The sequence below is a fragment of the Rhopilema esculentum genome, chromosome 6, assembly GCF_057945365.1.
Source record: "Rhopilema esculentum isolate cy_ngs chromosome 6, ASM5794536v1, whole genome shotgun sequence".
In the NCBI taxonomy this organism is placed as follows: domain Eukaryota; kingdom Metazoa; phylum Cnidaria; class Scyphozoa; order Rhizostomeae; family Rhizostomatidae; genus Rhopilema; species Rhopilema esculentum.
In genome coordinates, this window is record NC_142820.1 from 13,428,333 (window position 1) to 13,443,202 (window position 14,870).

Genomic DNA, 14,870 nt, shown 5'->3' on the forward strand with positions numbered 1-14,870 from the left:
CTTTGTAATCGCCATAGTCAATTTGATCATATTCATCATCATTTATACATTCATATAGAACTTCTGAGGGCTCAGACGGCTGATACTCTATTTCACCAGGCAGTGTCGGCTGATTGATTGTCCCTGTTGTATCATGGGTCGTACCAACGCCAGTTAAGGTCATCTGCCTTCCATCATTGTTATCCAGAGTTATATGTGTCGGTTTTAGTGGCTGCATGCATGGTGGGGCTGTCCTTCTTTTCAATTCTCTTGTCGTATCCTGGGCCCATTTTTTGCCTGTTTCAAGTATTGTGGTGTAACTGGGCGTGACGCCAGATTTGCTTAGCAGATTTATTACCTCTTTACTACCAGTGACTCTATGGATAACCATTCCTGATGCAAGTGCGGATGGTGATGGATTTCCACTCAAAAGCTGCTGCCAATATTCTGAAATAGACCAAACTTTATTTGCTTGCAGAGGAGGAATGACGGCAAAGCCATGATCATTTTTTTTACAGGAAGGATTGAGGGACATCGCAATTACATTGTAAATTTCTTTCATTGGCTCATATTCGTCTAATTGATCAACCAAGTTCTCAAATGAAACATGGGAAGTGCGCTGGTCATCATCACAGCTCTTTTTGCGTTCTATTTTACGGTGAATCATTTTCGCAAATGCTTTAGTTATGTCATCATCTCTTAGACCGTCACCGCGGATAGTTATCAAGAGTAATCAAGAGGATTCACATCAGTAGAATGAAGAATATTACCAGCTCCATGAATTCCCAAAGCTCTCTTGAATCCTACTTTATCCTTAAATTTATCTGATATTTAATCTTTAATTTGGCTTGTGAAGGTTTTGCGGCAATTGACTGGAACCCCATGATAAACGTATAAGCTTTGCATATCCTCCAATAAATCAGTAAGAAAGTAACAGGATTTCCCAATAATGACTTTCTTCTCGATTATTTCAAGAAACTCTTTCTCTGCGCATTGACCATTTATGGTATCTAATGGAACATTCGACTGAGGATTTGTAGGGCGAACTGTGAAAAGCGCATAACAGCTTTTGTGATACTCAAGTTCCCTGGCGAGGAGATCACCCGCTGCTTGGTGTATCCTTAATCTTTTTGCAGCACTGTGCAGTACAGGGTCATCTGAATTTTCGTTTGCGTCCATGACACCAAGCAACGTTGCTTCAGCTCTTGTTTCTTGCAACTTCAGCAAACTTTCTTCACGGCCTCGGTATTTTTTCCTCTTTCTGTTACAAACAAAGCATTTCCTCTCGTGGTCACTTGGTGATGGAAGCGGGACGACTTTACTTCGTGTTATTGGGATACTTGCTGCAGATGTGCTGGCAGATGTTTCCGTCATCTCATCAAAAGATTTTGACATAGATTCGTTCTCAGCCAGGACAGAATCCTTGAGATTTGCCTCTAGCTTCTTTTGATCCCCGAAGTATTCGCGACACTGAGTATGACATTTTAACACTGTTGAATCGTCGGAGTCAAGATACTGCATCAATTCGTCGTATACATAAGGAAATTTGACTGCATATTGTCGTGGGTTTGTCACGTCTTTCCATTGTAATGCCTTTTCTTTGATTGAATCAAGCCTGGAAAGAAATCATTGATTTTCAAGATATTCGTGGTAAGTATGAAGAAGATTTTAAGGAAATGAATTAAATTATCAACAGTGGAATCCCGTTATAAAGAGCTCTGAAGGGAACATAAAAACTGTTCGTTACACAGAGAGTTCATTATACCGAGAAAATTATTTCATATATAGGACAGAATCCAAGGGACCCGACATTTAGTGCATTATACCAGGAAGTTCGCTAAATCCGGAGTTCGTTATATCGAGATTCCAGAGTAGAACAAAATAACCTTTGTATACACACCCTTTTTCTTTAATAATCTGTATTTTTTCAGACTTTTTTTATTATTTCTTGGCATAAGCAGCATGTATTTGAATGAAATTCCGCCCGATTCTGAAGTGAGGCAAACGGTGTTGCTGAAGGCGAAGCCATTAAGACATTTTCACATTATTTTTCTCAGTCATCCTACAAATCAAAACAAACTGTCAACTGTGTATTCATATTTCAACAAATGTTTTTCTCAGCATGGTTGTCTAACATAAGCTTAACCATTTATTTAGGCCAGGGCATCAATTTCTGAATAATGTAACAAAAGCTATGAAAATATAATCTAAGAAGTTTGTTTGCAAAGAGATTATTTGAGAATGTTATTACTTTGCCGTATTTTAAAAGTTAATGATAAGAAAAGATAAAAATTGCTCACCTTTTGCACTGAACTCCATTGATAAAAAAATCGCAATCAGACTGTACAGAAGACACATGGAAACTATCCTCGTTTTGATGTCAAGCCTCGCAAAGCTCAAAGTCTTCTACGTACGGCCATAGGAGTAATGAAGTATTAATCCTTTGAATTTACTTAAATCCAGATCGTAGACATATACTTTAATTCTTCTAAAGATAATTTCATATAATTTTTTTATCTAAGAATGACGTCATATAGCCACACCCTGCCCCACCCCCCAAAATATGCAATTTTGACATGCAATCATAGAAAGAGGACAACATTAGTTGAAAAGCCTTTCAATTTGGCTAATATTAGCCACTTTAAAGGCATTTAGCCTTAGAAAAGTGCGAGTGACGTAATATGACCACGCCCTGCCACACCCACCACATAATCGAATGGTGACAAGCATATTCTGAAAGAGCATTAAATTTCACGTAGGAAAAACATTGCCACATATATCCGTTTTTAATATTCGAAAGATTCTGGCCATGCACCTGTCTATATGTAAATCTTTTTAGGATGCCACTACTTTTCTATGTTAAAACTTTTTTACAATGCAACCTCTTCATTTAAGAGAAACTTTACAGAAATTTCACACCTGCAAGATCAAAGGACAAATGAAATAAGGGATATGAATGACTGCATATAAAAATTAATAAACGGGGGGGGGGGGCTTCCAAATAGGCTCCGGGGGGGTCAAGAAAAAATAAAAAAATTAATAAGCGCCCCCCCTTGTATTAAGGACCTTAGAGTATTTAACGTTGAACTGTGTGGTAGGAAATACCATTCTAATGTAAAACAGAAAAAAACTGAAAAAACATGCATATGTTAGCAAAACCTTTTAAGTTGCAATTTTAGTTGACTTAAGATAAGAGTTCTCCCAAAATATTGTCGGAGATATCATCTGAAAGAAGACGTGATTTTACAGCAAAAGTTTAAATGTTGTTAGGAAGCAAATTGATAAGAAATTATTTTTTGCCTCCAAAACTCCTGAGTTAGAATAAAAAATCTGTAATACTGATTATGAGATATGCGTAAAAACGTGATTTTGGAATACAAACCTGGAAAATGCCCACTGGCCCATTAGAATAATTAACCAGATGAGAGAAAAGAATATTCCAGCGTAGAAAGTACCAGTGAATCGAAAAATTTCGAATTCCTCTTCGAACTAAAATGATGGTATTTGATAAGGAGATTGTTGCACAAGTTTTACAAATATTTCAAAAATGCTTATGAAAAGTGCTAGACTCATATGTATTCAAATATAAAAATATTTCAATCTTATAATATTTTCAAAATAGATTGTTTCAAAAGTTCGATATACGATAGAGAGTTTAGGTTCAGGGGACAATCGATCCAATTAAGAGGAATCTTCAATTCAAATCCATAGTTGTTCTATCATAGAAAGTACGAATTTTAAATTTTATTAAAGTATTTAATCAAATTATAACTTAGACTGAAGGAACATATTGAAAGCTTTTGCAAAAAAGTTGGAAAAAAGGTAAACGTTCTAGTCAGGATTGCCGATTCACGAAAGGGCAATGAGGATAGTTCATGATGATTATCAATCAACTTTTGAACAACTTTTCATAAAGAACAAAAAAATTATTTCCCTTATAAAAAATTGACAGTATCTTGCAGTAGAAATACATCAAACATTCAAGGGTTTAGATCCACGTTTTGTGGATGGGATGTTTTCAATAAATAAAACTTAAGAAACTCCAAATTTAAAACAACGGAGCCACATTACAAAATATATGGATTTAATAGTGTTTCATATAGATGCTGCCAAATATGGAACTCAATCCTATACGAAATGAAATGATCTCCGGCTTTACAAATATTTAAGAAAAAAATGCCAGAATTTTCAACATTAAATTGTGACCTTTGCAAGGAATGGCTATACAAAATCGGTTAGGCCTCAAATAAAGAAGGAAACAAGAATGAAACCTTAGATAAGGTAAACATTTATCCGCTTCAGAGATAAAACAACAGTGATTGGCCGAAGTACTCCAATCAACTTTCCCTTTATTTCTATTGGCTAGCCTTGATCGATATTTAGATATTACGAGTTCGTTGGTCATCATCAAATTTTTCACATTCTGACAAATGTTGGACAAATCCCCAGCTATTGATATCCGTTTTTTAAGGCTCTGGCTCGCGTACATAGAGCTGGTTCCCAGTATGAAGGATCATGCACCCTGGTTTTTGTGGCAATATTGGTAAAGCAGAGGCCTTGTCCTTATGAATTTAATTACGCTGTACATTTTTAGGGATAACCTACATGCTGTTCGGCAATAACGGCATAAATTCCAGGCCGCTCAAAATAACAAGTTGTTGTGAAGTCATCAGATCGGTATATCTTCCCCCCTTTGCGTGTCCAAGACCCACTGCCTGTGAACCTGTGTAAAGAAACAGTAGGGGTTAACAAAATCAGGAGCTCTCACAATAAGCATCGTCTGGTTTTTTAATTCATCCTCTAAAGGCCCTAAAAAGAATCATAAAAAACTCTTCTAACGCCTATTTAAAGGATGAACTCAATTATTGGAAAAACTGTTCACCACTTTACTTAAGCTAGACATTTAAAGAAAGATGTGAAACTAAAAAAGACTGTGGAGCTTACATCCAAATAGACAGGTATTTTTAAAGAAACGTATCGAAGCATTTTCCTCAATGTTCTTTAGTTTACTGTCACTTGCTTGAAGCACCTGCAGATACAGTCATTTCTCCTTTCGAACAAGGCCGCTGCCCAAAGTTAATATCATTCTATAGAGATCCTATACATCAATGGCAATACATCTGATTGTATTCGTTTTTAAAATGGCGCTAATAAACTGTTTATGTTAACTTTACTGCATGATAACAAGAAGGCTTTTATTAGCACGTTAGGTCGTATAAGATGCTATTCGAAAAAAATCGTTATCAGTTTGCAAGAAAGATAAAGACTCACAAGATGGTGTCATTCCATGTCACGCAATACTTTTTAGCAGCGTACAAAGAAGGATAGTATTTGAGATCCTAAAAACGAAGAAGTAAGTGAAAAAGATCAATCTATTGGTAAGAATTGACGATTCTTGATGGTAAACGTTTAATGTGGTCAAACAAGGCAGCAAGGCTGTTTTAAAAGAATCATATATACTAAAAAGAAATATTACATTTTAAATTTCCTGATTATTGTTCTAACAATAAGTCATTTAAGCTTACGATGGCAAAATTTTCCTGTATGTTAGATAAACCTCGGGTCATCGAATTGAAACAAGATTAGAGCTCTCAAAACATCAAAGACAAGAGTTGCCATTTTGCCTAATTAGTTTTCTGCGACAAGATCTTTTAGCGGGTGCATCAATTTGTAAGATATGACTCAGAGGCTCCATTTTTTCCTTTGGTTTTATTTCAATATACGTAAATTAAGCTTGACTTACAATAACATGGTCGAATTTAACAACGACCTGTTGTCCATTCATCTTCATGGCTGGTAACGTTGTGGTTGCGATGATACGGCTAATTATGAAAGACTCATACTGAAAGTAGCAGTAGACATCTTGGCTGGAGAAAGAAAGCAATTATCAGAAAGCTAACGAAAGTCTCGATACGTTTTGTGTAAAGAAGAATTTGATTAAGAATTTCATTCTTCTTGTTGTCAATTAAACTGCATTAAAAATTTGCGAGGGATCTGGGTCTTTATTATATTTCGTAATTTTTTCAAAATTGGCGCTAAATCTATGTGTTTTTTTATTCTGCAAAAGAAATAGAGTACCTTTTCAAAGAACAAGTGGTAGGCTTCTTGAAAACTAAACTGAATTTGTTCAGGTCATAGGGAAGGGGCCCCACTTGGTCTACAACGATGTTGGAGTTCACAATGTAGCCAGGATCTAGAAAGCAAAATATCAAAAATTGAAAATTAATCAATTAATGACCAAGTAGTATGATTTAGTTCGTCTTCCAGACAGAAAGGGAAGAAAACAGCAAGTATTATAATGCTGTACCTGTTGTTATTATTTTTAAGCTCTGCAGCTATGTCTTTTCATTTAGAAAAAATATTCATTATGTCCAGGCAAGTTTCATTTCTTTGTAATAAAGTATCTATACAACCAATGTTAAGATTGATGATTCATAACAAGCTTATCAATCGTAATTTATTTGAGCTGGGAGAGAAAACCTAATCAATAAAAGCACACGTTTCGTTAGGATTGGTATCAAAATTACTACGTAGATTTTTATGAAAGGGTAAACTTCAATATATTAGCGATTCTAATAAAAGCACAGAATTACGTGGAAAGTTTGGGTCTGTGTAGTTCCAACTGAGAGCAAAACCAAAACTTTCGATGGTGTTATCTGTGGTCATTTTGATGGTGAGTGTGTTTAGCGAAGATCGAACTCCAATTGGTTTCGATGATCCACAAAACTTTCCTATCGATTTGGAGTTTGTACTTGAGCCATCGAAAAACTCCACACTGTCGAATAAACAGCGTTTGTCACTTTCAAGGTGGAACGCGTCAAACGTGACTTCCACTGCGTACTTAACTGGCACCTTAATGTGCCAAACGCAAGATATGCCAGCACTGTAGTTTCCAGGATACCCAGGTGACGTCATATTGCCAGATAGACCTTCATAGACAACTTTGCTTCCACAAAAGCTAGGCCCTAAAATTGAGCAAAAAACATAAAACTGTATGAAACTCAGTACTGAGGAGTGCACTTTGCAGTTGATGCTTCAAAATTCTTTCTAAAGCAAGTCTTCGAGAAAACTAAAAAAAACTTTCAAATGGATTTATTAAACTAGTTCTTATGTATAACCAAATGTAACCAGATCGCCGAAAAAACAAGCATTATTTTGGAAATGAATAAATAAATGAAGCATTGCGTTTAACACTCTCCATTAAAAGATAAAGCACATTGGCAGTGAAGAAGTTACGAGTATAAACAGGATATCCCAAACCAACAAAGTATGAATTTTACCACTCATCGACTTTCGCACTCTCCCTTTTCGTCCATGGCCATTATCCTGACCAACTCTTGCCGCATCTAAACCCCGCTTCACACGAATTTCTGCATGTAAACTTCTATACTGATTCGTAGTAATATCTGCAACGAAAATCGTACAATACTTTTTTTCGGCTACTTGCTAGATATAGCCACTTACAAGCACGACTTGGTAAACACTGGAAGTATAATACTCATTTACAAACAAGTGAAGTAACATCGTTTAAAAAGTTGGAAGTTCGCTGAAGTAGAATGAAATAACAACATAAAATAAATTTAGTGTGCCCTATTCTTGTTAAATACCTGTGCTATTTCTTCTGCAGTCAACCTCGTAATAAACACTGTCTCCATGAGTACTCCATGTCCCTGGGAGAGGCACTGCGTTTCTTGGAAATCTATTACTCACAACCGAGTCACATCTTGTTGTTGAAAATTGAAGAGCTGTTAAAAAGAACATTAGCAATTCAAAAGTCTTATCTAGAAACTACTTTCAGCTTCAAAAACAAGCGATTTTCAAAAACCTTTAGGGAAAGCGTAATTATTGGTATATGTACTCGATTGGACAAAAAACCGAAGTAATCTGCTGGTAATTCAGATCGGTTCAGGAGAAACCCATTGCTTTTCTAGTACGTCATTCTCGGTCAAGAACACAATGACTGCAAAGGAGCTGTCTGGGTTTTTCAGGTGCAAAAGGAAAACTTTAAACGTTGCACTGGTGTGTTTATTGCTTCTTTGATTTTAGCAGCAAAAGATTTAACCTACTCAAGGTATATTGTCATTGTATCTCATTTTTATTAAGAAATGTTAAAGGGGTGACTCAAGGATCGCTTCTTGGTCCAATATTTTCAATGCTACAGGTAATCACTTTAAGCATTTTACAGTATGAATCAGCTGCAAAACGAGAGAAGATGGCAGTGTTTTGGTAGGTATATGACAATGTTGTAATAAGTTTAGAGTGGTAATCTTTCAAGGGAATACGGCGCCTTAAAGTTACAAAATGAATAGAAAACAATCGATTTTTGCGTAATTTTCTGTCTGTGTAAGACAATTTAGCTGTGCTGTCCTGACGTCTTTAAATAATTCTGAATAACAAGCAGGATAAAATTGTCACTGTTCGGAAAGAATTAGTAGATTTTCTCTAAAATACTCACTAGCATACCCAATGGAGAAGAAACATTTTCACTGCATCTTACTCTCATTCAAACGCAAATAATATTTTAACCTTATTTCGTCAAAGTTTTTCATTATCAAGCTTATATTTAGAGCTTTCATAAAAAAATCTGGAGTAACCTTACAAAATTGGCTGAAATAGGGGCGGGGTGTAATTCCATTTTCTATCATTGACAAGACTCATCGGGTCGAAATGATTAATTGACTTACCGGCTCCTTGAAAATACTTGTTTTTGACCAATGCTGTTTTATTCTCTGCAAAATAGGCGCTTAGTTCGAACAGAGATTTTTCCAACGACCGAATAGCCTGCACAGCGGCAAGGTCGCTTGCTTTGTATGTGCCTGAGTGTAATCGTTTCTGCAAGTAAACATTGAGATTGATCAATAGTGTTTGCATGCATTTCGTGTTTCAATGGTTGCAATAACTTGTAACTGGCTAGTGTTACAGTGACACTGATCTTTGATTTTCCCAGGAAGACGAGTTTTCCCTCCTTTTGACATAATTTATCTGATTTAACACAAATGAAACTTTTTCTTATCATAAAACTGGGACTTTGACAAGTTGAATACATCCATTGACAAAGACTATCAAGTAAAGGATACCTGCAAACAATGGCCTAATGGCTTCTTTATAGAATTTCTCTCTTGCTGCCAAAGCCTTGTGAAACAAAACTTTTCAAGGGAAAATCTCCTTCAAACCGGCAGAAACTCAAGTCTCAGAGGTGTGGTGTATGCTGTGTCCGTGATATATTGAAATAATTTGAAATCTGGGTTAGTAATAGCAACAATCATACAAGATTTTTTAAAGCATTAACTTCTGATATTTTCATTTGGACTGTGCCTGTAAAGATAAAGCTAAAAGATGTTCTAGGGACCATTCCTATTTCATTATGCATCTCATTTTCGTTTAGCCCTCTCAACAATTTTTCATTCAGCCATGTATTCGATAGTAAGTGCCGATATTACACGGGCAACACGGTTAGCCCCTAAATATTTATATCGTAGCCATGGTTTGTGACTTTAACCTTTTTATTGTTGTACCTACTCACCTCTTGGGCAACATTGACTACATCATTGAGCAAATTGTTTATCAAAATCTCAGAGAATTTTAGTCCTGCCTCCTTATCGTGCAAAACAGCAGCAAAGACTATGAAGAAAAAACACGCTGAATGTACAAAAATGGGATGAAATAGAATTGTAAAAAGGGTTAATTGGTTTTTCGAAGGCTGCTCGAGGCCGTAAAGCAAAGCTTAAGTGGGTAGAACAAGACGGTTCAAAGTCCCAATTTGTTAAGATTGCGTGATTATCACATCAAGAATAAAACCCTTCGACTAGCAACTTCAAACTGTCTTGTTGTACAATAGTCAACAGAAAAGATCTTGTATACTTGTTAGCCAAACGTGTTCGAAAAAAGCTTGCAAGTACGATAATGTCTACTGATTTTATATCTGCATTGTCATGCTTAACAGTGTTTTGGGAGATACTATACATAACTGTAGATAATATGGTAAACTAAATTCTTCAAATAAGAACCAAGATTCAGAAATTTCAAAGCAGCCGTCTGCTGCAAGATAATCTTGAATTTTCAAACCAGAAAGGATTGTAACTAGGTTAAGAAAACAACAAAGTTTAACGACGTTTCGATATTATTAGGTTTCCGAGTATAAATTTTCTTTATGAGCTCGTTTAGTTTTGGGGTAGTAGAATTTGTTGTTGTTTAAAGTAAGACGAATTTATAGCGACTTCCTGCTGGCTTGGCAAATAATTACAAAATCCCTACTCTAGCGACGTAGTTTCTGGGAAACATTAGGCTGAAAAGAACGCATGGTTCTCATGCTAAATTTATTAAAGATCTTCCTCCTTACCAAACTGAAATCAGAATTATGATAAGTTATATACAAAAACTAAGTCTTAGCCTGTTAATAGATCGAGGAAAATTTTGTTGTGTTGTGAAAATGATAACGCGCAGTATTTATGTGCTGCTGCAACCCGAGTCGTTTTTTACTTTATAACATTTCGCATTTGCAGTTCTTATGTATTCCCGAAATAAACAATGCTTTGAGTATATTAATGCAGTGAGATTCAGGTACCTGTAGCAGCGCCCAGATGAAGTCCTACAAACCAAATGATAAAAAGTCTTCTTATAAGTTGCATCATCTTTGCTGTTCAACATTTTCTGCAAAAATCCATGACAAAACTACCCAAGTTTGAAATAGCCGAGACTTCTAAAAAATTAAGCTTAAAATCAAGTCAAGTTTCCCCTAATTTGACTGAAGAATTCAAACGCAATAACCACCTACAAGTGAGAATATAAATCAAATTGTTGGTGGCCAGATGCATTACTTGATAAAGATTTTATGTGGCATTCTCTTCTTCGGGTGTTGCTATAGGGACACAAATATTTGCATCTAAGACGTTTATATAAACCTCCATATAACAGACTTGACAAGACGTCTTCACAGTTATGGGATATTTGACAATCTCACTTGATTTAATGAATAATTGAACACTGTCCTTTTCATCTGAACCATGGGTACCGGCTGGGCATGTAATATTGAATCGAAGAGTTGTCCGGATATGTAAAATCAGCCGAAGAGCAACAATTTTGTTTCCTTGTTCTTTTCAACCCTGTCATTCGGAGACATCTCGTTAAGCAGTCGTTTCAATTTGCATGGATAACTGTTAAAGATTAAGCGACAATTTTGTTAAAATGACTGTAACAGAAACTTTCTTACTTAATAAAACAGGGCCCGCGCCACAGGGGGCCATTGCCTCCCCACTTTTCTTTTAGGTTTTAGGTTGGTGCAAGGATTATTCAGTTGTTAGAGGCGCTGACTACAGACCCAAGGGTCCGTGGTTCGAGTCCCTGGCATGACCAAACTTTTACCCAGAGTGAGAAGAGTCGCCAGCTCTCTGTAATTCCAGGCGTAGGAATCAAGAGGTGTGGTCACATCGAGACGAAGGACCAGGACACTGCTCGATAAGCATAAGCTTCTCAGTGTCCAGAAAACTACCTTCGGATGCTAGGTAGAAACAAATACGAATATAAAAGGTTACAACAGATACATTAAACCAAAGTATACTAGCCATACAGCATCAGCAAAATTTTTGCCACAGTTGGCGCTAGAAGGGGTTAGAGGAAACTTTCTTTACATGGATGGCCCCTCCAGTCTAGGATCAGCTGCACGGGCTCTGTAAAAGATACGTATTTTACGACTCTTTAAATGGGCTTTTTTGCAGCGGTTTAAAGCATTTATATTTTTAAGGCCAAACGGGATATTCTCAACCTTTCAGTAAGGAGGGTCTGTCGCAAAATTTGGAGTTCACGAATTAAAAATTGAAGAAAAAATAAAAATGTAGCGTCCATGGATCTAAAATTTTTCAAAAAGCAATAAAGATAATTTCATAATTTTCAGGCCTCCAAAATATAAGTATTAATATTTGCAGTTGCTACGAAATTACTCTAAATACTGAGGTGTCATAAAAGAAAACTGGTTGCTCCTTTTTTGAAAAGTAATGAGTGTCTTCCCTTTCCTCTGGTTTTAGGCATAAACACAGAGCCATGTTATCTCTCCGACAAACAGTTTTGTCATAAAAAGATCATGGAATGGTTTCACTGGCAATGTGAGTTCATTTCACAACTGGAAGCTTATAAAATATATCAGTTGTTTACCAGTCTCCGCCAGAGTGGATGTTTCATCACCAGTCATAATCATTTTACTTTTTATACCACAATTGTGCATTATGTCGTAATCTATACATATAGTTTACGACATAACATATAGTTTTTTACTTACACTTCCATCAAAATGATGAGATGTGGTATAGAGAGACATTGCTCACAATTAACAACTCTAAGAGATTTCTATACGCACTTTCCAAATAATCTTGCCACTAAGAAAGTATTGGACAAATAAACCCCTCTAACCTGAAGTGTTCATCTGAATCAGCCTTTGGAAATACTCTGCTGCAAAAGAGGAGCAGAGCTCATATTATCTTTTCAAAATGAATTCAGGTCATGTGCAAATCACCACTGAACCAGTGTCTATTTACAACACAGTGAGTTTAGAGTACCATTTGCAACAAAAGTAGCTATATTTGTGCATTTTTATTACATGCAATTTATAATCAAAACACACTTTAAAGTTGTCTAGCTAATCCACAGATGCATAGAAATAGTTTTGTTACAAAGCATACCATTATCATTCTTTAAAATTTCACTGTTTCATTATAAACTTAATTCAATTTTAGGGATGTAAAGCAATTTCATGATTTTCAACAACACTTTAGATATCATTGTGATTTCCAAGCATTGAAAAACATTGCTTCACAATTTCTTGGCAGTTATTAAATTCTTGCCATGGAAGCTTTATAATTTTGCAAACTAACTGAAGGTGCCTGAGAAGGCTTGGCAAATGCTTCTTGGGACAGTCACCATTCAAAACTGTCTCCATTGCCTGTGTGAAATTGGACCTTGATAATTCAAAATCAGCCACTGCCATGCCCAAATCCAAATGACATGCACTGCAACGCAGTTTTGCTGCACTTGAAGTTGCCTTACTTTTGATGGTTGAGTTACACTCAGGGCATTGAAAACCAGGAAAATCAGAAGGTAATTCATGGTACATGGGCCAACTCCCAGAGCATGGCTCACACTGGCAAATGAAAAAATACTGTGATGATACCAAACTTTGTCTTTCCTGAAAGTTATTGACAGCATACAATGAGCCATAATTGTCAATAATCATTCCTCCTTTTGGAATTTGCTTCACAGCTCGAAGTGCACAGGAACTTCCATAAGAATGTCGTACAACACTAGGATCACAGGAATGATTCAACAGGCTCAGTGTTGCATAAATTGCAGAGCCAATTTCTTTGAGGTATGAGTCAGCAATAGATGACCTGTCGATTTGCAGCTCAGATACTTCGTGAGCATTGCAAGGCAGCATTTGAAGCTGTTTTAAAATGTGGGCACCGATGCAAACTTTCTTTGCAAACTGCATTTCCACATCATCAGGAGATGTGAAAAACTCACTATGATCTACAAACTTCATCAAAAACACAGCCATTACAGCTCGCTTAAACAAGTCACTCAATGACCTCTTGTCACTGTGGCCAATTAAGCTGAATACTGATATGTAGTCAAGACTGTCATATACCCCATCAGCATTAAGTCCACTCTGGCTACTCCGTCCATTTTCTTTAAACTGGAATAAGTAGTCAAAGCCAGCTTTTATAACCATCTGCAAAGCCAGATGTCCCAGCCCAACATCTGCCAAATAGAGAGTGCTTAGAAATTTACACTCACATTCATGATAACTCTGCACTGCTAAATCTTTACAGGCAAAATCACAGAACCCAACAAAACTGCACGTGGGACAACCAATTAGTGTCTTGCATCTTTTGAAGCAATGGTAGCAATGTGTCAATCTGTTTTCATGAAACAAAACAGCTGCATATGGCTTTTCAAAAATTATGAGCTCTCCTGCATCAATTTCTCTTGTTGCAATGGCATGCCTTCCAAAGCTTGGGTCACAAACAATTTCAAAAGCTGATGTTGCACAAGGATAAATGGGGTTAGAATCTGCCTTTTCATTCTCAGCTGTCCCTTCCTTTTCACACCAGGGCTGAGATTTGTCTTTCAGATTTTCAGGTGAACATTGCTTTTCCATTTTGCAATACTCAAATGCATGCTTGTTTTTTTGGTCAACAGACAAATCAGATTTCGACAATGCCATTAATGCAGCTTTAAAATACTTTTTTGCAAACTGCTGCCTATTCTGCTTCACGTGGCATTTCCCTATTCTCTCTAGTAGCTTATACTTAAGCTTTTCAGGGTAGCCATATGCAAGGGCCCTCTCTGCGTCATTTATCGCATCAGAGAAGTCACAAAGTTGGAAAAGAACAGCTGACCTGTTTGCCAAGGCCAAAGCAAAACATTGAGAGTTTTCATTACAGTAGTCCGCATTGAAAACACTATCTGTATATTTTTCAAGAGCAGCTGTAAAACTTTGCTTTTTGAATAACGAATTACCTTGTAGACGCAGTTTTTCTGACAAACTAGACGACTTCTGGTCTTTGTACTGGCCCCAGTGAGGCCACTCCTTAAGGGCCTGGTCTACCAGTTCTGTTTTCAAGATGCAGCTTATGCGCTCTTCATCTGTATCACATAACCTAAATTCCGATGAAAGACAATCCACTTGTTTATTTTCGGACAACCGTTGTGATATTTCTGTGAATAGAGAAGCAAATGTTCCCGCCATAAGTTCAAGAGTTTGTATGGCTATCGAAGCTCACTCTCCCTTCTTTGTGTTGTTTTTGCCATACTGAGTTGAATTGCAGGGGGCCCCGAGATCCTGGGAGATCAGTCCTGGGAGATCGACCCTGGGAGATCGATCCTGGAACATTTATTGGGAT

The 14,870-nt window shown here is 36.7% G+C and overlaps 2 protein-coding genes across 8 annotated transcripts in view; both read right to left on the reverse strand.

Annotated features, from left to right (window-relative positions):
• Positions 1–11,042, reverse strand: part of LOC135686574 (uncharacterized) — a 26,262-nt gene extending 15,220 nt beyond the window's left edge. Inside the window, exons 1-12 of the mRNA XM_089109009.1 lie at positions 10,940–11,042; positions 10,544–10,567; positions 9,503–9,600; positions 8,664–8,811; positions 7,587–7,724; positions 7,260–7,385; positions 6,573–6,944; positions 6,058–6,172; positions 5,723–5,846; positions 5,251–5,318; positions 4,585–4,702; positions 3,362–3,468 (exon numbers count right to left, since the gene is read on the reverse strand). Coding sequence (XP_088965135.1) covers positions 3,362–3,468; positions 4,585–4,702; positions 5,251–5,318; positions 5,723–5,846; positions 6,058–6,172; positions 6,573–6,944; positions 7,260–7,266 — 911 coding nt within the window. The 5' untranslated portion in view covers positions 7,267–7,385; positions 7,587–7,724; positions 8,664–8,811; ... (1 more) ...; positions 10,544–10,567; positions 10,940–11,042. The remainder of the gene's footprint in view (positions 1–3,361; positions 3,469–4,584; positions 4,703–5,250; positions 5,319–5,722; positions 5,847–6,057; positions 6,173–6,572; positions 6,945–7,259; positions 7,386–7,586; positions 7,725–8,663; positions 8,812–9,502; positions 9,601–10,543; positions 10,568–10,939) is intronic.
• Positions 10,610–14,856, reverse strand: LOC135686577 (protein-lysine N-methyltransferase SMYD4-like). 7 transcript variants are annotated; one of them, XR_016143842.1, is made up of 4 exons: positions 12,843–14,856; positions 12,382–12,420; positions 11,546–11,645; positions 10,610–11,081 (listed from the first exon to the last, which is right to left on the reverse strand). XR_016143842.1 is itself a non-coding variant. In XM_089109012.1 (3 exons), the coding sequence occupies exons 1-3, from the start codon at positions 14,714–14,716 to the stop codon at positions 11,039–11,041; spliced, it is 2,004 nt and encodes a 667-aa protein (XP_088965138.1). In that variant the 5' UTR covers positions 14,717–14,856; the 3' UTR covers positions 10,610–11,038. The 7 variants fall into 7 exon arrangements, 4 of the variants coding, with proteins under 4 accessions (XP_088965138.1, XP_065058914.2, XP_088965139.1 ...); XR_016143840.1 differs by having other exon boundaries at positions 10,610–11,132; positions 11,541–11,645; XR_016143841.1 differs by lacking the exon at positions 10,610–11,081 and adding an exon at positions 11,108–11,132.
• Between the last annotated feature and the right edge of the window lie 14 nt (positions 14,857–14,870).

Bases quoted from the DNA above. Each gene is read 5' to 3' on its own strand.
- LOC135686577 (XM_065202841.2), bottom strand. From the start codon at position 14,716: ATGGCGGGAACATTTGCTTCTCTATTCACAGAAATATCACAACGGTTG. The intron at 12,421-12,842 runs GTTAGTTTGCAA...CCTCTTTTGCAG, and splicing joins AGCCTTCTCAGGCACCTTCA to CAGAGTATTTCCAAAGGCTG. The intron at 11,133-12,381 runs GTTAGAGGGGTT...AATCTTTAACAG, and splicing joins GATTCAGATGAACACTTCAG to TTATCCATGCAAATTGAAAC.